We start from the raw sequence: 27,263 nt of genomic DNA, 5'->3' as shown, positions 1-27,263 counted from the left end.
ACACAAAAGATCAAAATATTCAAAGAAAATAATTTGTTGCACCGAAAGAGAAAGGAAAATCCGAGTTTGCTCCAACTTTGGAAATCCTAATATTTCCATTGGTGTTACGCCAGGTGCGCAAATGGACAATATCGGTCCACTCCATCCAGTACCTCCCCCACAAAGGGTAAAAATTTTGAATAATTATAACTCTTACAAAATGTGATGTAAGTGTCCGATTGTCTCCAAATTACACATATCACAATATTTTTATTAACCCCAGATCTGGTGTGAAGATGGGATATATCGGTCCACTCCTTCAAGTACCTCCCCCACAGACGTTAAACATTTTGAATATCCGTGAAGCTCATAAAACGCAAAATTAACATCCGATTCCATTCAGACATAGCATATTTCATTATTTCTATCAACTCAAGATTTGTTATAAAGATGATAAAGATCGGACCATTCCTTCTGGTACCTCCCCCACAAAGGGCCAAAGTTTTGAATAACCAAAACGATCATAAAATACGGAATAAGCATCCGGATCTCTTCAAATTTCACTCATCCCATTATTTCTACTAACACAAGATCTGCTGTAAAGATGGAATATATCGGTCCACCCCTTCTGGTACCTCTGGCGATACCAGTCACTGTGGATCGTATACATGTTATTAACACCCATACGTCATGGTGCACCAGAAGAGGATTTGGAATTTTTGGTAATTTATTATTAGGTGATTGGAATTTTTTTTGCGGTCGATTTGAAACCGAAAGATCATCAAAAAAAAAAAAAAAAAAAAAAAACATGGAATTGAAAAACATGTCGAAGTACAAATCGATTTTTCCTACAGAACAGCTTTTCTTTTTGGAAGATGTATCTCCATTCTTGTGGAGGCATATTATTGTGTTCATTTCAAAACGAATAATCCCCCAAACTGTAGGGGGCGCTTGACAAGTACCGAAGCATCTATTTTTAGAATATTATGTGGTCATAAATACAATAAAAACACATTCCTGTTTTCAAATTCCATTCTCAAAATTTTGAGTGAATAACAAACCCTGCCATTGTCATTCAGGCGAAGGATGAAAACGTTTAACGATTCAAAAGAAACATTTGATTATTGAATAAATAAAAAAAAAACAATTATTCTAAATACATGCCCACACCTCACCCCCATTCCGCTGTCATAACTTAAAATTTTGTAAAGGAATTTGACAAGTTAAGAAATCGATTTCAAATTCACACTGGCATCATCATCCATGGATTCGTAGTTCATCGAAATAACTATGAGTTATGCATACTTAAGTGTGAAGCCACCAAACAGAATCCCAAAAGTCAGATAAAGTCAACCACAAAATAAGAAAAATAAGAAGAAAAAAGACAGCCTCCCCCACCACTAGTCAGCTAGTCAGTCAGTTATTCTAATTCCAATGCGGTTGCCTCACACCCAGCCACAGATGAGCAAATGATGAATGAATTTCCAGACATTTTGGGGACTTTACATTCAAACACGCACCAAGCCGAGGGGAGGGGGAGTAAGAGGTGGCTGAAAGGAGCGTTGTCTATGACTCTATAATTTCTACTGTCATAATTTAATAATACTTTTGAATTAACGACTTTAGGCTCTCATTCCAAGAGATGAATAATCAAATCGGACGTGTCATCGTCTCTCGACACACACACCCACACCAACAGCACCACAAATACTACCGCCACAAAAAAAAAAAAAAGAAAAAAAAAACGACAACTTGTTGATATCTCTACAAACATTCGGGCTGTGAAATTTGTTTCCGCGGCCTACATTGCAACTCAGCGAGAACCTCTAATAGACTGGCTTATCCTTTTTGCCTTTGAAGTGGGGGTTATCTGTCAGGAAGTCTCGATGGCGTATCTATATCCCCGGTTTAAATCCATTTAACATTGTAAGAGATATAATTTGTTAGTTAAGCGTTTAAAGACGCCAATGATAAGTGGTCGCCTCCTTTCACAAGTAGTCCTTACACTGGGAGAAAAATAAGTGGCAAATTGTTAAGATTGTCGTTTTTTTTTTTTTTTTTTTTTGTAAAAAAGGTGTAGTTTTTAAAAATACATTTTTTCGGGGATCAAAAAAGTATTTTTTTAAAGGTTTTTATCTGAGAGAAAAAATGTGGATATTCTAAAAAAGTATTTGTTTTAAGAAAGCAATGTGGAATTAAACAAGTTAAAAAGTATCAGTCGGTTTAGCCGTCAGATGTACAGGGTGAGATAAAAAAAAACTGCAACAAAGTCAAACGCCATTTTTTTAATTTTTTTTAAATTCTATTGAATGAAAGCAAAAAATTTCGGAAATAGCATCAGATTTAAGAATAAGTTTAGATTTGTTCGAATTGATCACCTTAGGCACGAATTATGGAATCGTAATCGGAATTTTTTTAAAAAATCCTGGTTTTTAGCCTTAAAAAAATATTGAAAAAACGTCTTGTGATCCTTAAAAAAAATTAAAAAATCGAGTTTTAGTCCTTTAAAAAAAGAAAAAAGTCTACGTTGATTGGTCCTAAAGAAAGTGTTCGTCGGTCTTGAAAAAAAAAATGTTGTTCCCTGGAAGGTCATTGGAAAAATATTCTTAAAAAAATTCACATTTCTTGGTCTAAAGGCCCTTGGAAATAGATTTTTTCAAAAAAAAAATCATGTTTGTTGGCTTGAAGGTTCTTGAAAAAATATCATTTAAAAAATGCCAATTTATTATTCCGAAGTTTCTTTGAAACATATTCTTAAAAAACCCTCGTTTGTTGGCCTGAAGGTCCATTGAAAAAATTCTTTAAAAATCCACGTTGGTTGATCTGAAGGCCCTTGGAAAAATATCCTTAAAAAAAAGGTCTCAAGGCCCTTGGAAAAATATTATTTAAATAATCTGCGTTTGTTGCTTTAAAGTTCCTTGGGAAAATGATGTTAATAAAAAAATTTGCGTCGCTTGGCCTAAAGGTCCTTGGAAAAATATTCTTAAAATAATCCTCATTTCTTTAAAAATTCCGGGTTGGTTGATATGAAAGCTCTTGGAAAAATATTCTTTAAAAAGTCAACATTTGTTGGTCTGAAGGTCCTTGGGAAAATATATTCATACAAAATCAACGTTTGCCGGCCTGTTTGTCGTGGGGAAAATGTGGCAAAAATCATCAAAATACCAAATATGGGGAGGTACCGCTATATAGGGCTATACAAAAACGAGGCCCTATACATACAATATTTCGCCACACGAACTAGGACCCATTATGACCTACAAAAAACAATTTTCAGACAAATCCGTAAAAAAAAAAAATGTGGCAAAAATAATCAAAATACCGAATATCGGGAGGTACCGTTATATGGGGATTATACCAAAACGTGGACCTATACATGTAATGTTTCGCCACCGGAGCTAGAAGCCACTATGATCAACAAATAGCAATTTTTAGACAAATCCATGATAAAATGTGGCAAAAATAATCAAAATACCGAATATCGGGAGGCACCGTTTTTATACCCTACACCACAGGGTGGTCAGGGTATTATGTCTTTGTGCATTTGTTTGTAACAGGCAAAAGGAAACGAGATAGACCCATAGTTCCTTTTGATGATCTGCATAGAATCACATTCTGAGCCGATTTATGCATGTCCGTCCGTCCGTCTGTCCGTCCGTTTGTCCATGTATTTTTGTAAACAAAGTACAGTTCGCATTTATTGCCCTATCCAGATGAAATTTTGCACAAAGCATTTGTTTGGCCCAAGGACGAACCCTATTGAAATTGGAGATAATCGGTCAAAAATAGAATATAGCTCCCATATATATTTTCGTACGATTTGCCTATTATTGTGCACCATACGTGTAATATCAGTCCGAAAAGTATGGAATTTTGCACCTACGATCAGATTGGACCAGAAAATAAGTATGCCAAATTTTATCGAAATCAGTTCAGATATAGCTATAGCTCCCATATATATATTGTTCATCCGATTTGTTATTTTTGTCCTCCGCAGCCGTAATATGCACCCTGTAACAACAATATTTGGGAAATATATCAAATGCAGCTCATAAATACATTTCCTAAAATTTTATCGAAATCGGTTCAGATTTGGATACAGCTCCCATAGATAACTTCCTCCGATTTACCTTTGATTTTGCACCAAACGTCGAATATTTCACCAAATTGGATGAAATTTGGCATTTACGACCGAATTGAGTCTAGAAGTTAGTATGTCAAATTTGGTGAAGATCGGTTCAGATATAGCTATAGCTCCCATATATACTGTTCATCCGATTTGTCATATTTGTTACCCACAGCCGTAAGATGCACACCGTAACAACGATATTCAGGGAAATATATCAAATACAGCTCAGAAATATCTTTGCCAAATTTATAATATATAGCTCCCATACATATATTTTTCCGATTCCAAATTAATTGTGCACAAAATGGGCAATACAAGTCCGAATTTAAAAGATACAAATGCTTCGGCATATTTAGTCCTTTGAACTTTAAATTATAATTATAATCATAGCGTGTATGATTGAAATCTCCCATAAAAACGTTTAAGTGTTATGCGCAGCTCTACTAAATTAGCAAAGTGGTGTAGGGTATCATAAAGTCGGCCCCGCCCGACTTTAAGACTTTCTTTACTGGTTTATACTAAAACGAGGACCGATATATCTCATTTTCAATACCAACCATCCTAGACACAATTCAAATTATTCTGCTAAATTTTGACGCCCTACGTCAAATAATGTGGCCTGTATCGTGATTTCAACAGACAGACAGGCAGACGGACATCGTTAAATCGGCTTAGAATTTTATGCTGATTATGAATATATATATATATACTATGGGGTCTACGACGAATATTTAGGGATATTACAAACGGAATGGCAAAGTTAATATACCCTCCTTTTCAAGGTGGAGGTTATAAAAATATATAGATTTAAATAAATATTTTAAGAACCAACATACATGTGGATATTTTAAGAATATATTTTCCAGGAGACTTGATTTTTTTTAAAAAATATATATTTGTTTCATCAGATAAACCTCTTTGAGTGTAGAATATTTTGCTGCATTTTTTTTTTTTTTTTGGTATCCTATCCTTTTCCATTGCCTTAGCATATTTTCACGAATTCCTTAATGGGTGACTGTGATGATTTCCCTGCTCCCCCATCCAGGATGATGACTTCTTTTGAGGGGTTCAGTGGTTGGTTGGTTGGTTCCTTTGGCTGCTAGGATTGTTGGCGTTGGAAATATTTGTGCTTAGAAAAGTCTTGGCGAATTAAATTCCCCACATTTGTGTGGGTCGGAGTTTTGTTTTATGTAAAAGGAAGAAGAAGACGCTGAAGCTGCAGCAGAGGCAGATGGAAAAAAAATACTGAGCAAGTATTGACATCCTTCAAGTCCAAACACTTGTGGAATTGCTTGGTTAACATTGGACATAAACGGGAGTGTGCGTGTGTGTGTTTGTATGTGTGTCCTGGATCCTGGCATTCTTGTTGTTGTGATTGAATGAATAAAAGTAGAAGAAGAAGCGCCAAGAAGAAAAAAACCCGAACGAAATAAATTGGAATTGAAAGTACAACACCACAAATATTTCGTTCATTTACTGGATGCTGCTACTACTTTTTGGTGTCATGCTCCTTGTTTTGTTTTTGTTGTTGCTTGGTTGGCTTGGTTAGATGTTTGGTGTCAGTGGCTTCCACTGATGATGCTGCTGTTGATTCAATGATGATTTCTATTCTAGCTGCCTTCAGACGCATCTCTCTATTAACTTACGGATGATGCTACGCATAGCACATATTTTTATGTACTACCGTTTCCACGCCCCTTGGCCCGCTGTAACCCACCCCTGGCATTCGCACACAAACATCATGCAAACATCCAAAGGATGTTGGATAGAAAAAAAAACGCAAGGATACCGAGTTAACTTTTTAAGGAACTGTCGAAGCATAGATCAGTTGAGTTTCAAACGCGTTCGCAAACGGTTATCGGCCCAGCCAGCAAAACGGATATTGACCAGTGCAGAAAATATTGAATTTGGAAGAATTTCTATTTGGGGGAAATAAATTTTAGTGCAGTGTAAGATGAGTTAGATTTTTTTTTTGAATAAAAAATAGAAAAAAAAAAAAAATACAAAATAATAAAAGTCAACAATTAAAAACCAATTTATGGAAATTTAGTGGATGCATTTCAAATAATTAAAAAGAAATAAAATCCAACACAATTTAAAAAAAAAATCCTGTGCGGATATTGAAAAATTAAAAAAGGAAAATAAAAAATATGTAAAACCACAGCAAACATTTTTTTAGTGATTTTAAAACCCTATTCTAAACAAATTCTCAATAAATCGCCTCTATAATCGGAAATTTTTTTAAAAACTCCTGATTTTTGGCCATTAAGTACTTATATAAAAAAACGTCTTATGATCCTTAAAAAAATTTAAAAAATCGAGTTTTAGTCCTTTAAAAAATTAAAAAAGTCTACGTTGATTGGTCCAAAAAAATCTGTGCGCGTCGGCCTCTGGAAAAAATTAATTTTGTTTCCTGGAAGGTTATTGGAAAAAATTTTCTTAGAAAATTCTTGTCCTGGAGGCCCTTGTAAAAGCCTTTTGTAAAAAATCTTGTTTGTTGGCGTGAAGGTCCTTGAAAAAATACCCTTAAAAAATCTTAAGTTATTGTTTCGAAGGTCCCTGGAAACATATTCCTAAAAACTCCTCGTTTGTTGAAAAAATATTGGAAAAATATTCTTTAAAAAATCAACGTTTGTCGGTGGGAGGGTCCTTGGAAAAATATTCTTTAAATAATCCGCGTTGGTTGGTCGGAAATATATTCTTTAAATAATCCGTTTTTTTTTGTTTTAAAGGTCCTTGCGAAAATTATGTTTAAAAAATTGGCGTTGGTTGGTTCTTAAAAAATTCGCGTTGGTTGGTCTGAGGGTCCTTGGAAAAATATTTTTTAACAATTCCACGTTAGCAGGTCTAAAGGTCCTTGGAAAAATATTCTTTAAATAATCCTAGATTGTTGGTCTGAAGGTCTTTGGGAAACATTCTTTAAAAATACACGTAGGTCCTTGAATCCTTGAAAAAAATATTCTTTCAAAATCGATGCTTCTTGGTCTGGTGAGCCTTTAAAAAAATATTCTTAAACAATGTACGTTGGTTAGGCTAAAGGTCCTTAGAAAAAATTCACGTAGGTCCTTGAATCCTTGAAAAAAGATTCTTTCAAAATCGATGCTTCTTGGTCTGGTGAGCCTTTAAAAAAATATTCTTAAACAATGTACGTTGGTTAGGCTAAAGGTCCTTAGAAAAAGTTCATTAAAAAAATCAACGTTTGTCGGCCTGTAGATCAATGGAAAAATATTTTTTAAAAGATTTCCAGTTATTGGTCCGCAGGTCTTTGGAAAAATATTCATACAAATCCACCTTTGTTGTTGTGAAGGTCCTAGAAAAAATACTTTTTTAAAAAAATCTCGTTTGTCGGTCTGAAGGTCCTTGGATCCTTGAAAAAATATTTTTTTAAATTCAATGCTTCTTGGTATGGTAATCCTTGAAAAAATATTTTAAAAAATTCACGTTGGTTAGTCTGAAGGCGTTTGAAACAAAATATTCATAAAAATCAACGTTTGTCGGTCTGATGGTCCTTGGAAAACGTATTTATAAAAATTCTCGGTGATGGTCGTCGAAAATTTTTCTTCAAAAATTCCCCACTTATAAGACCAAAAGGTCTAAAGATCCATGGTAAAACAAATCCACGTTTGTTGGTCTGAAGGTCCCTAGATCCTTGAAAAAATATTCTTTCAAAATCGGTGCCTCTTCCACGTTGGTTGGGCTGAAGGTCCTTGGAAAAATATTTTTTTAAAAGATATCCAGTTATTGGTTCGAAGGTCCCTGGAAATATATTCTAAAAAAAACAGGTTTTTTGGTGTAAAGATTTTTGGAAAAATATTTTTTTTTTAAAGATTGACTTTTTTTGGAGTGAAGGTCCTTAGATCCTAGAAAAAATTTTCTTTTAAAATCGATGTTTCTTGGTTTGGTGATCCTTGAAAAAATATTCGTAAAAAATCCACTTTGGTTGGTCTGAAGGTCCTTGAAAAAATATCCTTTAAAAATCAACGTTTGTCGGTCTGAAGGTCCTTGGAAAAATATATATTTTTTAAATTCCTTACTTATTAGTCCGAGGGTTTTTGGAAACATATTCTTCATAAAATCCACGTTTGTAAGTCTGAAGGTCATAGGAAATTTTTTCATAAAAAAACAACGTTTGTCGGACTAAAGGTCCTTTAAGAAATATTTTTTTAAAAAATCTGCAGTTATTGATCCGAGGGTCCTTGGAAACATATTTTTAAAAAATCTACGTTATTTGGTGTGAAGGTCCTTGGAAAAATGTTTTTTTAAAAAATGCACGTTCGTTGGTCTGAAGGTCCTTGGATCCTTGAAAAAATATTTTTTTAAAATGGAAGATTCTTGGTCTGTTGGTAATTGAAAAAATATTCTAAAAAAATCCACGTTGGTTGGTCTGACGGTTCTTGGAAAAAATATTCATAAAAAATCAGTGTTTGTCGGTCTGAAGGTCCTTGGAAAAACACTTATTTAAATACTTAGGTTTGTTGGTCTTAAGGTTTTTGGAAAAATATTATTTAAATAATACGTTTGTTGGTCTGAAGGTCATTGGAGAACTATCCTTAAAACAATCAATGTTTGTCGGTCTTAAAATCCTTGAAAAAAAATATTTTTTAAAAAATCTCCAATTATTGGTCCGGAGGTCCTTGGAAACATATTCTTAAAAAACCCCAGTTTGTTGGTCTGATGGTCCTTTTTCTCTAAAAAAAATCCACTTTGGTTGGTCTGAAGGCCCTTGGAAAAATATTCCTGAAAAAGTTCACGTTTGAAGTTCTGAAGGTCCTAATAAATCCAATCAACATTTGTCGGACAGAAGGTCCTTGGAAAGATATTATTTAAAAAATCCACGTTTTTGGTCTAAAGGTCGTTGGGAAAATATCCCTGAAAATTCCACTTTTGTCTGACTGAAGGTGTTTGAAAAAATATTCTCTAAAAATCCACTTTGGTGAAGGTCCTTGGAAAAAAAATCCTGAAAAAATTCACATTCCATGTTCTAAAAGTCCTTGAATAAATATTCTTTAAACAATCCACTTTGATTGGTCCGAAGGTCCTTTAGTCTGAAAGTGCTTGGAAAATATTTCTTTAAAACCTCCACGTTTGTTGGTTTAAAGGTCTCTGAAAAAATGCTCTTTAAAAAATTCAGGTTTGTTGGTCTGAAGGTCCTTGGAAAATATTCTTTAAAAACCCACATTTGATGATCTGAAAGTCCTTGAAAAATTCACGTTTGCTGGTGTCAACGCTCTTGGAAAATACACTTTGAAAAATCCAATCCAGTCTGAAGGTCCTACGTTTTCTGGGACCTAGGAAAAATAACCCTTTAAAAAAATCCACATTTGTTGATCTAAAGACTATTCGTAAAGGACTTCAATCATTTTCAACCTTCAAATTAGAATTTTCAATTTTCCAGTAACTAAGCAGCCCCAACATGGACAGCAATGAATTTCGCAAAAGAGGTGCCGAAATGGTCGAATATATTTGTCAATATCTGGAGACTCTAAATGAGAGGCGCGTTACGCCAAGTGTGGAGCCAGGATATTTACGCCATTTATTGCCAGGTAATAATTTTTGAAGAAAATTTTATTTTATTTTAGGAATTTTAATTTTGATTTTGTTTGCGAACCCCTAGCTGAGGCCCCCCATGAACCGGAGGATTGGGACAAAATAATGATGGATGTCGAAGATAAAATCATGCCAGGTGTCACCCACTGGCAGCATCCCAGATTCCATGCCTATTTCCCGGCGGGCAATTCATTTCCCTCCATCTTGGGTGATATGCTGGGCGATGGCATCGGTTGCATTGGCTTCTCGTGGGCCGCCAGTCCGGCCTGTACGGAGCTGGAGACAATTGTGTTGGATTGGTTGGGCAAAGCAATTGGTTTGCCGGATCATTTTTTGGCATTGAAAGAGGGCAGCACGGGTGGTGGTGTTATACAGGTGAGTAGGTGGGGGGGGTCATTGTATGCGGCTATAACAATGAGGTATGGGGGTTTCTTTTTTTCTCCAGACATCTGCCTCTGAATGCATTCTGGTCTCGTTGTTGGCTGCCCGTGCCCAAGCCATAAAGCGCCTGAAGTCACAACACCCCTTCGTCGAGGAATGCCTTTTGCTGTCGAAACTAATGGCCTATTGTTCCAAGGAGGCCCATAGTTGTGTGGAGAAAGCTGCCATGATCTCATTTGTAAAGCTGCGCATCTTGGAACCCGACGAGAATGCCAGTTTGAGGGGAGAAACACTGAGACAGGTAAGGGGTAATTGGGATTTTCATTTATTTGTGGAAGGGAGTTGTGGGGTTATGTTATTTATGCAAAGCCTGTGGGAGGGCTTCCAGGTCTGTGGTCCAGAGGTGTACTTCTACTAATAGCATACTTGTGAACGTCTTCTATTTATGGAAGACCTGTGAAAATTCTTCTAAAGTTAGAGGACTTTAGAAGGCCTCAAAAAGGTATTCTGAATATAGACGATTTTTGGAAGGTATTTTGTCTATGGAAGGTATTCTGCCTACATCTCTAGAAGACCTGTAGGGGATATTCTATCTATAGAGAACCTGTGGAAGGTATTCAGTCAATAGAAGACCTGTGGAAGGTATTCTGTCTATAGAGAACTTATGGAAGGTATTCCTTCTATAGAGAACTTGGGAGCAATTATATCTATAGAGGATCTATGGAAGATATTCTGTCTGTAGATCTCTGGAATGTATTCCATATATAGAGGACCTGTGGAAGCTATTCTAGTATAGAAGACCTGTGGACGATATTCTGTCTTTTGAAGATGTGTGGAAGGTATTTTAAGTATAAAAGACCTGTGGAAGGTATTCTGTCTACAGAATATCTCTGAAATGTATTAGATATTCAGTCTAGAAGACCTGTGGAAGGTATTCAGTCTACAGAAAACCTGTGAAAGGTATTCTATCTATAGAGGACATGTGGAAGGTAATCAGTTTATAGAACACCTGTGGAGGATATTCTGTCTTTTGAAGATAAGTGGAAGGTATTCTAAGTATAGAAGACCCATGGAAAGTATTCTGTCTATAGAGAACATGTGGAAGGCATTCTGTTTACTGAAGATCTCTGAAATTTATTTATACATAGAGGACCTGTGGAAGGTATTATTTCTACAGAAGAGCTCTGGAATGCATTACATATATAGAGGAACTGTGGAAGGTATTCGGTCTATAGAAGACATGTGGAAGGTATTCTATCTATAGAGGACCTGTAGAAGGTATTCTATCTATAGAAGCCCTTGGGAGATATTCTCTTTTTTGAAGATGTGTGAAAGGTATTCTAAGTACAGAAGACCTGTGGAAGGTATTCAGTCTACAGAATACCTGTGGAAGATATTCAGTCTACTGAAGACCTGTGAAAGTATTCATGTCTATAGAGAACATGTGGAACATGTTTACCTGTGGACGGTATTCTATCTATAGAAGTCCTGTGGAAGATATTCTGTCTTTTGAAGATGTTTGGAAGGTATTCGAAGTAAAGAAGACCTGTGGAAGGTATTCTGTCTACAGAAGAGCTTCGGAACTGTGGAAGGTATTCTATCTATAGAGGACATGTGGAAGGTATTCAGTCTATGTGAGTCCTATGGAAGGAATTTATATATCAAAGGCCTTTGGAAGGTGTTCTGTCTGTAGAAGACCTGTGGAAGATATACTGTCTTTTGAAGATGTGTGGAAGGTATTCTAAGTATAGAAGACCTGTGGAAAGTGTTCTGACTATAGGGACTTGTGGAAGCTATTCATTCTAATGAGAACCTGGGAAGGTATTGTGTTTACAGAAGATATCTGGAATTTATTCTATATATAGAGGATCTGTGGAAGGTATTCAGTCTAGTATTATATCTATACCTGTGGAAGATGTTCTACCTATAGAAGATATTTTGCCTACAGTATACCTGTGGAAGGTATTTGGTATATAGAAGACCTGTAGAACATTTATTTTTGTTTTTTATTTTCATATTTTCCCCCTTTCCCTTCCAGGCCATGGAGGAGGATGAACTGCAAGGATTTGTTCCGTTTTTCGTGTCGACCACCTTGGGCACCACCGGATCCTGCGCCTTCGACAATTTGTACGAAATCGGACAAGAATTGAAGAACTTCCCCGGTGTTTGGCTGCATGTGGATGCCGCCTATGCTGGCAATTCATTCATTTGCCCCGAATTAAAGCCGCTGTTGAAGGTGAGAACAACGCCAAAAAATTTTTTGGAAATTCCAAACTTCTTAGAAGTGAGGTGTGAATTTTTGTCTTTATTTCTGTTCTTTCCGGTTTTTTTCTTCTTGTTTTCTTTCCAGGGTATTGAATTTGCCGACTCATTCAACACCAATCCCAACAAATGGCTCTTGACAAATTTCGACTGTTCAACGTTGTGGGTAAGAGATCGTATCCGTTTGACGTCGGCACTGGTCGTGGATCCGCTGTATCTCAAGCATGGCTATTCGGATGCCGCCATTGACTATCGCCATTGGGGAGTACCGCTGAGTCGACGTTTCCGTTCGCTGAAATTGTGGTATGTAGGGGAGTTGGGGGTTTGGTTGGCTCCGATATGAATTCCAAAATTTTTGTTGTGACTTTTTGGGTACGTCTTCCCTCTTTTGTTTACCGTAAACATTTGAGTTTTTTTTTTTTTTTTGACTTTTTTCATCTGCTGTGGCTTGGTTTTGTTTACAAAAGATTCTACGTTGTAGCAAAAAAAAAAAAACAAAAATCCAAAGGTGTTGAATTCCCAACATTTTTTCACGCTTGTCAGAAAAACAACAACAACAACACCAACAAATTGTTGTTTAGGTATAAAATTTTTGGTTTTTTTTTTTTGTTTATTGTCTTGTTTTCTGCCTGTTTGCCAGGCCGATTCCGTGATAAATAATCATAATTCTATTTTAATATTTTTATTGCTGTTTTTGTGTCCTCTCTTCTTTTCTGCAGGTTTGTCTTACGCTCCTATGGAATTTCCGGCCTACAGAAGTACATTCGCCATCACATCGATTTGGCCAAACGATTCGAACAACATGTCCTCAAGGATAAACGATTTGAAGTGTGCAATCAAGTGAAGGTAAGTTAAGAAAAAAAAATCAGGATCATAGATCTAATAGTCAAAAGTCATCAAAAATATTTTAAACTTATTCCACAAGTATACATGGTGGGATTAAAAAATACTGCAACTAAGTCAAAGGCCATAATTTTTACATTTTTTTAAATGTTAGGCAAAAAAAATTTTCGGAAATAGAATGAGTTTAGATTTGTTCGAATTGGTCACCTTTGGCACAAATTATGGCTTTCAAACGGCCAATGAAACCGTCACACGCTGCCCGAATGTTGATCTTCCATATTTGGGCCCAATCCCCTCGAAGCGCTTGCTTGAGGTGATCAACACTTTGTTAGTTTTTAGTGCCAACCTTGCTTTCCAAAATAATCCAGACACAATAATGCAACGGATTGGTATCCAAAGATTTTGGTGGCCATTGAGCGCTGGAAATGAAGGGAGGAAAGCGAGAATTTTGTAGCCATTCTAGGGTGCTGAGTGCGATGGTGCGGAGTCCTGTTGGAATGTCCAAGGTCTGCGGCCAAAATGTTTTGCGTACCCAAGGCTTTAATACACCCTTCAGAATATTTTCGCGATAATATTCGGCATTTATTCTGATGACACGGTCGATTAATACGAGCGAAGAGCGACCGTGGCCGGCACTTGAGTTCTTGTGGCCAACCGAAGGTGCATATTTTCAGCTGACCTCTGTGGCAAGTAAACACGATCATTTTGTTTGCTCATAAACTGCAGGACAACGAATGTTTTCTCAGCGGAGAAAACCAAATTCGGCAGTTCACCATTTTCGGCTAAGCGAAGTAACTCTTTACCTCTTTGGAGTCTATTTTCTTTTCAATGGCTCTACCCCGAGCTCATTTTTCAATATTTGCCGAATGGAATATTGCGATATGTTCAGCGCTCGAGCCATCTTTCGGCCACTGCGACGCGGTTTTCGATTTTAACTTTTCGAACCATTTTTGCTTCCGTCCACTTCCTTGACGTCGGGTTACGCTACCAGTATCGCAGAACGATAACGAGCGATGGTACGAGACACAAAAGATTTTGTTCACATTTAAATGCTGGAGTGCTCTAACGATAGCCACTTGTGGTTTCCAGCCAAATATAAAGAAATCCCACCATCACGCTTGAATTCCATCACGATTAAATTTTTTCTGGAAAATTTTCACCAAAATGCTTTTGAACGCTTGTAAACAATATAATCAGCTGTCACTGGAATAATTTTAACAGCTGTCGGAGGAGTGGCTTAAAAATCACAGCAGTCTGAAGTTGGTTGCAGTTTTTTTTTATCTCACCCTGTATTTTTTCTCAACCAGAAACCTAAGATAAATATGGAATTTATCGGAATCCATGATTTCGCATAAAATTGGATATAAATGTTCGATTTCCTGCAAATTTTGCACATGCCAATATTTTTATCTGCGTTAGATGAAGTTGGAAAACGGAACACCTTCGGTCTGCTATATCACGCATGTTTCCACATTTTCCAAAAACTTGCACATATCTCATACAAATGATAGGAAGTAGTCGATATAGTCCAAATCTGTCACATTGTTATATTTATATCAGTCTTAGGTCAGATAGGACCAACTACTTCGGAACCTCCTCCATAAAGAGTCAACAGTTTGAATTATCATGTCATCTGTCGGCAAAAGCGACAGATACTATTTTACACGTTTTAATCTAAATTTTTGGCCCTTGGAAAAAAATATTCCTTTAAAAAAATCCAAGTTTATTGGTCCTTATTTTTGCTTAAACCACATTTGTAGGTCCTTGGGAAAAAATCTATTAAAAAAAATCTTGTTCCATATTTAACTTTTTTTTAAATATTCACGTTTGTTGATCATGGAATCTCCCAAAAAAAAATCTTTCTGAAAAATAAAACACTTTGATCTGCCTCCCAACCCGTTTGCATTTCGATATGGCCACAATATCAACTGCAAATCCATACATGCAAATAATCTCGTAGACCCCACAAAATAATAACAAAACAAAATAAATAAATTTCATTAAATTTTGCAACAATTTCATCATAAGTCGCATTTCATTCAATACCAATCCGCTTGAGAGTTGGTAGCCAATTTGGCTACCAAAAAAAAAAAAAAACCAAAAAAACTATTATCAAATTGAGAGGTAGTTAATGATTGTGATTTCAATTAAATTGTTTAGTTTCAAAAAAAAAAAAACAAGATGTCTACACAAAAGACAGTTCATACAAAAGGGGGTGACCGCCTTAGGACAAAGCCTGACACTCGAAACGTCAATGGACGGCTGACTTGTCATGGCTCAAGGCTGGCGGTCATATTCAGAGCGGTCTACGTCTATTTGGTTGATTGTTTGTTTTCGTTTGCGTTGTCGTTTCACATGTCTTTAATGAGTTTTTAAAGAAATTGTTAACACATGTTGGCTTCACACTCCATGCCGATCGACCCAATCGATCGTACTCTGCCAAATGCCAGAAAACACTTCAACCAATGCAAAATATTTCGTCGTTGTTGGTTGGGATTTTTGAAAGCTTAACCTGTTTACCCCCATTAACGCAGAATTCTATGAAATACCCTGTAGAATGGCTGAGAAGCCATTTATTGATAGTGCCAGGGAATCGGAAGTAAAATTGCCAGAACGGGGAAGAAATTAATTGTTTTAAGGGAGAGATTCTTTTTTGCCCAAAAAAAGTTGTTTTTTATTTCAAAAAAATTTTAGAATTTGAGAGTTTCGATTTTCATGGAAATAAAATTCCACCACACATATTTTCATTAAAAAACCAGTAAAGAAAGTCTTAAAGTCGGGCGGGGCCGACTTTATGATACCCTACACCACTTTGCTAATTAAGTAGAGCTCCACATAACAATTAAAAGTTTTTATGGGAGAATTCAATCATACACAATTTAAAGTTCAAAAGATTAAATATGCAGAAGCAAGCACAAATAATTTGAAATCGGGTAAAGGTATATATGGGAGCTATATCCAAACCTGAACCGATCTCGATAAAATTTGGCAAAGATATTTTTGAGCTGTATTTGATATATTTCCCTGAATATCGTTGTTACGGAGTGCATATTACGGCTGTGGGTAACAAATATAACAAATCGGAGGAACAATATATATGGAAGCTATAGCTATATCTGAATCGATCTTCACCAAATTTGACATACTAGCATCTAGACTCAATTCGGTCGTAAGTGCCAAATTTCATCCAATTTGGACAAATGTTAGACGTTTGGTGCACAATAAAAGGTAAATCGGACGAAGTTATATATGGGAGCTATATCCAAATCTGAACCGATCTCGATAAAATTTAGCAAATGTATTTTTGAGCTGTATTTGATATATTTCCCCAAATATTGTTGTTGCATAGTGCATATTACGGCGGTGGACAAAAATAACAAATCGGATGAACAATATATATGGGAGCTATAGCTATATCTGAACCGATTTCGATCAAATTTGGCATACATATTTTCGGGCCTAATTTGGGTGTATATGCAAAATTCCATACAATTCGGGCTGATATTACACGTTTGGTGCACAATAAAAGGCAAATCGGACGAAGATATATATGGGAGCTATATCTAAATTTTGACCGATTATCTCCAATTTCAATAGGGTTCGTCCTTGGGCCAAACAAAAGATCTTTGCAAAATTTCATCTGGATCGGGCAATAAATGCGACCTGTACTTTGTTTACAAAAATACATGGACAGACGGACAGACGGACGGACGGACATGCATAAATCGACTCAGAATGTGATTCTATGCAGATCATCAAAAGGAACTATGGGTCTATCTCGTTTCCTTCTGCCTGTTACAAACAAATGCACAAAGACATAATACCCTGACCACCTTGTGGTGTAGGGTATAAAAATTAAGAAGTAATGAACTAATTTATTGAAATATTAAATTAACAATTATTTTTCTCCGAAAAAAGAAGATCTCAGTTTTTTATATTTCCATCCATGGAGGGAATATTTTTATTTTGCCCCAACTCAAAATACACGTCGGATACCTTATAAACACATTAATGATATGCGTATAATCCAACCATATCCATATAGCTATGTCAATTTACGACCAGTTTTTTTTTTTTGGCACAGTACAGGGTGAGATAAAAAAAAACTGCAACAAAGTCAAGCTCCATTTAAAAAAAATATATATAAAATTTTATTGAATGAAAGCAACAAATGTCGGAAATAGCATCAAATTTTAGAATAAGTTTAGATTTGTTCGAATTGGTCACCTTTGACACGAATTATCGCCTTCAAACGGCCAATGAAACCGTCACACGCTACCCGAATGTTGCTCTGCGGTATTTTGGCCCATTCCCGGCGAAGGGCATGCTTGAGGTTATCGACACTTTGGTATTTTTTAGTGCCAACCTTGCTTTCCCAAATATTCCAGACAAAACAATACAACGGATTGGTATCCGGAGATTTTGATGGCCATTGTGGCCTGGAAATGAAACGAGGAATCTCATTTTGTAACCATTCTTGGCTGGCACGTGCTGAGTGCGATAGTGCTGTGTCCTGTTGGAATGTCCAAGGTCTGCGGCCAAAATGTTTACGTGCCCCAGCCTTTGATAAACCCTACAGAATATTTTCGCTATAATATTCGGTATTTATTCTGATGCCACGGTCAGCTGTTATAGCGGCCCACACCATAACCATGGCCGGCGCTTGAATTGTGGTGGCCAACCCAAGGTGCACATTTTCAGCTGACCTCTTTGGCAAGTAAACACGATCATTTTGTTTGTTTACAAACTGCTGGACAACGAATGTTTTCTCATCGGAGACGGAGAAAACCAAATTCGGCAGTTCACCAAGCAACTCAACGAAGCTACTCTTTAGCTCTTTTGAGTCTATTTTCTTTCTGTTGCGTTGTAAGTTCTTGCACTTTATGGAATTTCAATGGCTTTACCCCGAGTTCATTGTTTCAATATTTGCCAAATGGAATATTGCGATATGTTCAGCTCACGAGCCATTTTTTCGGCCACTGCGACGAGGGTTTCGATCAAGTCGCTTCTTTACTTTCCGAACCATTTTTGCTGATGTTGCTGTTTTCTTCCTCCACTTCCTTGACGTCGGGTCACGCTACCAGTATCACGGTCCGGTAACAAGTGATGGTACGAGACACAAAAGATTTATTCACATTTAAATGCCGGGGGGGCCCTAACGACAGCCACTTGTGGTCTATCCAGCCAAATATAAAGAAATCACACTATCACGCTTGAATTCCGTCACGAATAACTTCCTTTTTTTCTGGAAAATTCTCACCAAATTGCTTTTGTAGGCTTGTAAACAATATAAAGAGCTGTCACTGGAATAATTTCAATAGCTGTCGGACGAGTGACTTAGAAATGACAGCAGTCTGATGTTGGTTGTAGTTTCTTCATCTCACCCAGTATATCGACGTTTTTCGACAATCTTTTCACTTTAAGTACAATTCGTACTTTTTGGTACGATTTTATTTATGTTCAATTTTTTTTTTTACTATTTTGGGCCACCGAACCGACGACCAAAGCTGCCAAATTTAATACTCATCTTACATTTGTAATACAAATTTCCAAAATCACTTATCTCAACTCTACACCTCCACATTTCGAACATCAATGGTACCAAAATCGGTAGGAATAATTTTTTTTCTGTTGGAAACTCAAAATCAATCTCCTTTCAAAACCAACCAAACAACACTGATCTTAAAATACCAATTTTATAATTTGAAGCCCATAACATTTTTACAAAATTTAGTGCTGTTTGTACCCTTAAGGTAGGTTAAGGTCTAAAAGCACCGCCTTTCTCTCAAACCATCAAAACCGCATACCATTTCTTACAACAAATTTATAAATTTTTGTTCACTGGTACCAAATTCCGTGCACTTGTGGTACAAAAATTACTAGAGCTCCATGAACATACCCAATTTCATATTCCATTATTTTTCACAACTCTCCCCTTCATTTTGTACTTTTCGTATTCTTATAGTACGCCAGATGCAATCTTTGTTCCTCTTGTCAACGTTCTAGCCTCATTCGTCCTTATAATATAAATTGTATCGAATTTAGGACTATTTCGTACTTTTCGTACCCAAATGCCAAACACCATATGTCAACTACAGACTAATTTGGAACCCCATATAAAATTTCAGAATATTATCTCTATTTATTCCCACAGTACCATTGGTTTCAAAATTTAGTACAATTTCGTAGACATGTACCAAGTCCTCTCAAAAATCTTCCTATTTGAATTTCACACAGTGACAATACTTGTAAAATGTAAATTTCGACATGTTTGCAACATTCGGTAATGAATTTTGTACATTTCGTACGTTTTGTACACTAATTGTACGGATATTATAATATGCCTCCTCATTTCAAAAATACACGCAAAAACAATCTTTGTTCCGTATTTCATATTTTTAGCCTCATTGGTCCTTATAAAAGCAATTGTACCAAAATTTGGACTATTTCGTACTTTTCGTACCCAAAGGCAAAAAATATAAGAAGACATTTCCTAATATTAAACACAGAACAATAGTGAACTCCATATCGAAATTCAAAATATTAACTCTATTTATTCCCCCCCAGTACCAATGGTTTCACAATTTGGTACACTTTTGTACACATGTACCAAGTCCAAGTCAAAAATCTTTCTATTTGAATTTCACACATTGACAATACTTGTAAGATGCAAATTTCGAAATGCTTGCTTCATTCATGTCCTTTGAACCAATAGTAATGAATTTCGTTCTTTTCGTACGTTTTGTACACTAATTGTACAGATTTCATAATACGCCTTCCCATCTCAAACCTACACGCCAGAAGGAATCGTTGTTACGTATTTCACATTTAGGCTAATAAGTCTAATCATTGGTCCTTATAACACTAACTGTACCAAATTTGGGACTATTTCGTATTTTTAGTACCCGAATGTTAGAAGACATTTCCAGATATTAAACACAAAACACTAGTGAACTGGATATCAAAATTTAAAATATTATCTATATTTATTACCCCAGTATCAATGATTTCACAATTTGGTACAATTTCGTACACATGTACTAAGTCCTATAAAAATCCTCCTAATTGAATTCCACACAGTGACAATACTTCTAAAATAAATTTCGAAATACTTGTTATATTTGCATACCTTGTACAATGGTACCACAATTTAGTACTTTTCGTACACCAATAGTACGAATTTTAATATAAGCCTCTTTAACTGAAACCTCCACTCCGCTCCAGAAGCAATCTTTATTCCATATTTCAAGATTCTATCAATCTTATTTCGGTATTTCATGATTCTGGCCATATTATTTCTTCTAATCGTAAATGTACCAAATTTCGTACTATTCCGTACTTGTTGTACCAAAAAAATAGAGATCAAAATTTCTTAATTTTGATTCGTTGTTTGTCAAATTTTAATTGTTTTGTTTATCTCACATTGTTTGGAGCTGTCAAAACCGATGTTATTGTCTGTCAAACATGTTTATGACATGTGTGTGTGTGTGTCTGTGGCTGTGCGCACAAGAAGTGGAGAGAGAGAGAGAGAAGTGGAAGCAGACACACAGCGAAAAAAATACGATTTGGTCTTGTAATGAAGACCATAGAAATCCAATTAAATTTTGGAAAGGCCAAAGTACTTGAGGAGATGATGAATGGTAAATTTCCCCAGAATAATCAACATTACCAACGAGCGATGTACGCGCGGTAGTGTTTGCATGGCAGACTGTGAGGCATTGCTGCTGATGAGCTTGTTTGCGTTGGTGGCAACATTCAACATTTTGATTTTTTTTTCATAATTGTAAATATCCAGTCAATACTCGATTTGAAACATCAATTTCGCCCCAGAAGCAGACAGCTAGACTACTGGTCAGTCAGGTTGGGAGAAAATAAATAAAACGCCCACCACCCAAGCATGGCCAATAAAATTTTTCGATATTTTTAGCGATTATGTTTTGAATACAAAACGATTTTGAAATGAAAGTACTTGATTCATACATGTCGGTCTTTGGGTAAAGAATTCGCAGAGGATCGGGGGAAAGTATTCTTGTAGTTTCATGTTTATGGGAGGGTTAAGAAGAGAGCAAGGCCTCGGAGTAGAGGTTGGAATCAGTAGCTAAAACATTTTTATATTCGGTAGCTAAAACCTTTCCATATTCGTTTTTAGGGAGAGAGTAAGGCCTCGGAGGTTGAAGTCAGTAGCTACTTTAGCTATTTTCCATATTCGCTTCTAGACATCCATTTAAATGCCCAAACTCCCTTCTCAATTCCGACCCTGGTAGAAAAAATCGACCTCAACTCCCCCGACCCGAACCCTCAATGAAAGCAAGAAATTCCAAAGCAACTACAAAACAAGTTACAAAATATCAGTCGGTTTTGCCGACAGATGTATACCCTCAGCCAATGTTCGACTATTTAAATATATTTTGACTTCTGTTATGATCATTCAGATTGTTGACCCTCTATTGAGGGTCAAAGGAATGGGCCAATATTGCCGATTTCGCATAGGACCTAAATAAATATGATATAAATATTGCCATGTGCCAGGTTATATGATATTTTTCGAAAATGTTGAAATGTTCAGGATAATATAAGAGATCCAAGTATTACAATTTCATACATTAGATGTAGCATGAAAATAGAATACAGATATAAATATTGGTAAGGGTAAATTGACAAGAAAAGTCGAACATTTATATCCAATTCTATGCGAAATCATAAATTCCATATTCATCTCAGATTCCTGGTTGAGAGAAATATTTAGTTGTAGAGAATCACAGACTTATTTCGCAAGTTATGACAGATAAAAGTATAGAAAATTGCGACCCTTCGAGTGTAAGGTACCAGAAGGGGTTCTCAGATATATATCATCTTCACAACAGATTTTGTGTTGGCAAACATGTTTGGATGAGTGAAATTTGAAGAGAATTGGATGTTGATTTCTCTTATTTTTCAAAAATCTTGAACCTTGTGTGGGGGAGGTACCGGAAGAAATGGTCCGATCTCCACCATTTTTATAACAGATCTTGTGTTGATGGAAATATTGAGATGTACTCAATCTGAATGGAATTGGAGGTTAATTTCGCAATTTTTGACCTTCATGGATATTCAAAATTTTGACCCTTTGAGGGGGAGATGCCAGAAGGAGTGGAGCGATATATCCTATCTTCACATAAGATCTTTAGTTGGCAGATATAATACGATGCGTGAAATATGAGGAGAACCGGATTTATATTTCGGTTTCTATGATCCTTTTGGTTATTCAAAACTTTAACCCCTTGTGGGGGAGGTACCAGAAGGAATTGTCCGACCTCTACCATCTTTATAACATATCTTGTGTGGATGAAAATATTGAGATGTGTCAAGTCTGAATGGAATCGGATATTAATTTCGCGTTTTATCAGCTTCATGGATATTCAAAATTTTGACCCTTTGTGGGGGAGGTACCAGAAGGAGTGGAGCGATATATGCCATCTTTACACCAGACCTTGGATTAATAAAAATATTGTGATGTTTGAATTTTGAAGACATAACATCACATTTTATAAGAGTTATAATTATTCAAAATTATGAGCCTTTGTGGGGGAGGTACTTGATGGAGTGGAAAGATATTGTCCATTTTCACACCTGACCTAGCACTGATGCAAATATTAGGATTTGCAGAGTTGGAGCAAAATCGGATTATTGTTTCTCTTTCTGTGCAGTGAAATATTATATTTTTTGAAAATTACGACATTTTGGTGGGGGGAGGTACCAGAAGGAGTGTACCGATATTGCCCATCTACGAACTCGCTCTAAGTTTGCCAATAATATTACGATGTATCAAGTTTGGGCCAAATCGGATACTCCCTTCAAGAGCTATCGTGCGCACTAGACAGACGACAGACGGACGGACATCGCTAGATCGACTCCAAATGTCCTGGAAAAGATTTGGTCCAAAGAGATTCAAAGAGACTTATTTTCGAATTTTACTATTTTTCCTCTTCCTTCCTTTTCCATGTAGCTTGGTTTGGTCTGTTTCCGTTTGCTGGGCTCCGATAAGTTAAATGAAAAACTTCTCAGCGCCATCAATGAATCCGGCAAACTGCACATGGTCCCGGCCTGTGTCAACGAGAAATATATCATCCGGTTCTGTGCTGTGGCACAAAATGCCACCGAAGAGGACATCGATTATGCCTGGGAGACCATTGTGGACTTTGCCAACGAGATCCTGGAGAAGGAGCAACACGATGAGCTATCCGAAATTATCAATCAAAAGAAGACGCACACGCTGGAGAAGAAACGTTCGTTCTTCGTGCGTATGGTCAGTGATCCGAAGATTTATAATCCGGCCATAAATAAGGCGGGCACGCCCAAGGTGTCGTTGGATATGGCCTCACCGGTGGCCGCGAGGGGCAGTAATCCGGTCATACGCACCCAGTCGTCGATTGATCACAACTCATGGATATCGTGGCCATTGGCGTTTTTGTTCAACAGCAATGATGACAATGGTCAGAAGAGTAATGTATCGTTGCGGTAAGTGAATTCCGAATCCATGTGCGATTTCCGAATTCCCCTAAGCGATTTGTTGTCCTTTCCCCTTAGCTTCCGCCACTTGGATACAAATGTCCGACCCTCGTCGTCACGCCGCAATTCCGGTGCCGGCTCCTCACCCTCGCCCGAGGCAGACCATGCCGCCAGCAGTGTGGTGAATATCATCAAATCGCCCAAGAAGTCACCCAATCTGATGCGCAAAGGCCTCTCCAGTAATGCCACTAATTCCAATTCCAATAATCAAAAATAAATGATTCAAATCTAGTTTTCACAGGCATCTCGGATCGGACCTGGTTGAGATAAAAAAAGACAAATGTGGCAAAAAAAAAAAAAAAAAATACAAAACAATTTTTCTCCTTAAAATTTAAATCGAAAAAAAAAAATTAAATCAAAAGTATCATGGCTTGAAATTACTTAACAACAAATAAAAAGTGAAAAGTTAGAAAAACAATTCCAAAACACTCACACATTCCCATCAACTATTTCACACACAGCAACACTGACAAGGTATGTGGGGATAATTATTTCGGGGGAGTCGAAAGAAAATATCCTTCTGGACATTCGCTGCTATCCGTAGAAGACTCGTTTTCTATTCATCGAGGACTTGTCTTCTATTCGCAGAAGACTTGTCTTCTTTTCATAGAAGTCTTGTCTTCTATTCATAAAAGACTTGTCTTCTATCCATAAAAGACTTGTCTTCTATCCTGGAAGACTGCTTCTCTCCCATCCATAGAAGACTGCTTATCTTCCATCCATAGAAGACTGCCTGTCTCCCATCCATAGAAGACTACTTGTCTTCTATGACAGCATATCTTCTATCCAAAGATGACTTGTTTTCTATCTAGAAGACTTGGAAATCAATATCTAGAAGACATATAAAAATATTTTAATCCTGGAACCCTCTTGAAAATATGTCAAAGAATATCCAAATATTTTCCATTATTTTTCGAGTTTCAGCAAAAGGCAATGATAAGACGACGGATATGAGGAGGTAAGTTATTGTCCCATATTTACTGACGATATAAATACTTGTTGGACCATTTCAGAGCATTATTGGTTTCGGTTATGATTCACCTTCTCCTTTTGACATCAAACATGGCGAGGTCACAAAACGAAAATGGAGAAACATCATATGCCCAGATAATGAAGAGATTACGAGGCAACTGGATATCTCCCGTAAATTATTTGCAGGCCAGAGGTTATTTGCCCGAAGCAAATGTAAAGGAAGCGAAAATTTATAGGAATATTTAAAATTATCTTGGATTTGTCAAAATTTCCTTTAGGTTTTGTTCGACTGAAGGCCGTTATAGAAAATATATAATTGCATGTTCAATAGTTCAATGAAATAGGCATATTTTTTGGTACGAATTAGTGACATCAGAAATTTGAAAGTAGAAAGAGGTTTACTATTTCATATTAGTTGTGTTATCAGTTCGTAGTGAATTTCAACTATTTTTACTGTTTGCATTTGGCTCACACATAACTATTTTGATGAGCGCAATTGTCTCACGTCAATTTTGACAATTTTATTCTCTTTGAAAAAGAAGACACAAAACCATCACATATCATTACACCAACAACGCATGTACATTTATATTTAATACATAAATAATTTTGATTTTTGGCTCGATTTGTAATTACCATCAAAAAGTCGTAGTAGAAAATAGATTTAAATCGACTTTGGATTCCAAAGTAAAAGTTTCCTCTAGGAAATGTGAATAGTAAATAACAACTTGGCTTGACAAAGTCAAGTAGTAATATTGACCATGGCTAAATAAGAAAGGTTGCTAAACTTCAAAGAAACTAGGAAAAACTAAACTCTATAATGGAATAATAATGGAAAAAAAATAATAATAATATATTTTGATACGAGGTGATGAATTGAAACAAAAAAGGTGTTTTTTATTGCATATTATTTGTGTCATCAGTTCGTAGTGAATTACAACTAATTTTATTGTTTGCAATTGGCTAACACATAACTACAGTGTGTGATAAAAAATTGCAACAAAATCAAACGCCATATATTTTACATTTTTTTTTTAATTTTTTTGAATGAAAGCAAAAAATGCCGGAGATCAAATTTTAGAATAAGTTTTGATTTTTTCGAATTGGTCACCTTTGTCACGAATTATGGCCTTCAAAAGGCCAATGAAAACGTCACACGCTGCCCGAATGTTGCTCTGCGGTATTTTGGCCAATTCCCGGCGAATCGCTTGCTTGAGGTGACCGACACTTTGGTATTTTTAGTGCCAACCTTGCTTTTCAAAATACTCTAGACACAATAGCCCAACGGATTGGTATCCAGAGATTTTGGTGGCCATTGAGCGCTGGAAATGAAGCGAGGAACTTCATTTTGTAACCATTCTTGGATGGCGGGTGCTGAGTCCTGTTGGAATGTCTAAGGTCTGCGGCTAAAATGTTTGCCACTCAAGGCTTTAATACACCATCCAGCATATTTTCGCGATAATATTCGGCATTTATTCTGATGACACGGTCGATTATTACGAGCGGAGAGCGACCATCGGCTGTTATGGCGGCCCACACCATCACCATGGCCGGCGCTTGAGTTCTGGTGGCCAACCGAAGGTGCACATTTTCAGTTGACCTCTTTGGCAAGAAACACGATCTTTTTTTGTTTACAAACTGCTGGACAACGAATATTTTCTCATCGCAGAAAATCAAATTCGGCAGTTCACCACTTTCGGCCAAAGGTAGCTCTTTTGAGTCCACTGTCTTTCTGTTGCGGTGTAAGTTCTTGCACTTTTTACTTTACTCGAGCTAATTTTTTCAATATTTTCCGAATGGAATATTGCAATATGTTCAGCTCACGAGTCATTTTTCGGCCACTGCGACGCGGGTTTTGATCAAGTCGCTTCTTTACTATTCGAACCATTTCTGCTGATGTTGCTGTTTTCTTCCGTCCACTTCCTTGATATATGTCGGGCTACGCTACCAGTATCACGGTCGGGTAACGAGCGATGGTACGAGACACAAAAGATTTATTCACATTTAATTGCTAACGATTGCCACTTGTAGTTTTCCAGCCAAATGTAAAGAAATCGCACCATCACGCTTGAATTCCATCACGAATAACTTTTTTTTTCTGGAAAATGCTCACCAAAATGCTTTTGTACGCTTGTAAACAATATAATGAGCTGTCACTGGAATAATTTTAACAGCTGGCGCACGAGTGGCTTAGAAATTACAACAGTCTGAAGTTGGTTGCAGTTTTTTTCCATCTCACCCTATATGCTCCTTCAATTCACTTACTGTTATGGTTGATGTTATCATATTAGTGTTATCATTTCGTAGTGAATTACCGCTTTTTGCCGAGCGCAATTGTCTCACGTCAATTTTGATCTCGTTGAAGAAGGAGACGCAAAACTACCACACATCGTTACACGAACAACGTATGTATGTAAATTTACATTTAATGCATAAAAGCGTCCACTGCCAGATGATCCAAATCCAATGCAACAAACGATATGTATTAATTTTGGTTTTTGGTTCGGAAATCGATTTTAGATTCTGTGTGAGATTTTTACCAAAGTAAAAGTTACCTCAAGGAAATGTCAATAGTCAATCACTACTTGACTTGAAAAAGTCA

The 27,263-nt window shown here is 36.6% G+C and overlaps 2 protein-coding genes across 4 annotated transcripts in view; one reads left to right on the top strand and one right to left on the bottom strand.

Moving 5' to 3' along the window:
- Positions 1 to 27,263, bottom strand: part of LOC101898424 (ribonuclease P protein subunit p25-like protein) — an 80,738-nt gene that overhangs the window by 8,359 nt on the left and 45,116 nt on the right. The window lies entirely within an intron of this gene.
- On the top strand, positions 1,760 to 24,232 carry LOC101896057 (aromatic-L-amino-acid decarboxylase). 2 transcript variants are annotated; one of them, XM_020035619.2, is made up of 10 exons: positions 5,896 to 6,057; positions 9,504 to 9,651; positions 9,723 to 10,030; positions 10,101 to 10,337; positions 12,075 to 12,272; positions 12,387 to 12,601; positions 13,018 to 13,144; positions 23,127 to 23,638; positions 23,708 to 23,868; positions 23,922 to 24,232. In XM_020035619.2, the coding sequence occupies exons 2-10, from the start codon at positions 9,522 to 9,524 to the stop codon at positions 23,957 to 23,959; spliced, it is 1,926 nt and encodes a 641-aa protein (XP_019891178.1). In that variant the 5' UTR covers positions 5,896 to 6,057; positions 9,504 to 9,521; the 3' UTR covers positions 23,960 to 24,232. The 2 variants fall into 2 exon arrangements, with proteins under 2 accessions (XP_058981806.1, XP_019891178.1); XM_059125823.1 differs by lacking the exon at positions 5,896 to 6,057 and adding an exon at positions 1,760 to 1,905 and having other exon boundaries at positions 23,708 to 24,232.

Source organism: Musca domestica, unplaced genomic scaffold (assembly GCF_030504385.1).
Source record: "Musca domestica strain aabys unplaced genomic scaffold, Musca_domestica.polishedcontigs.V.1.1 35, whole genome shotgun sequence".
Lineage (NCBI taxonomy): Eukaryota > Metazoa > Arthropoda > Insecta > Diptera > Muscidae > Musca > Musca domestica.
Note: the sequence above shows the minus strand (reverse complement) of the source record. Positions and strands in the feature narration are given on the sequence as shown.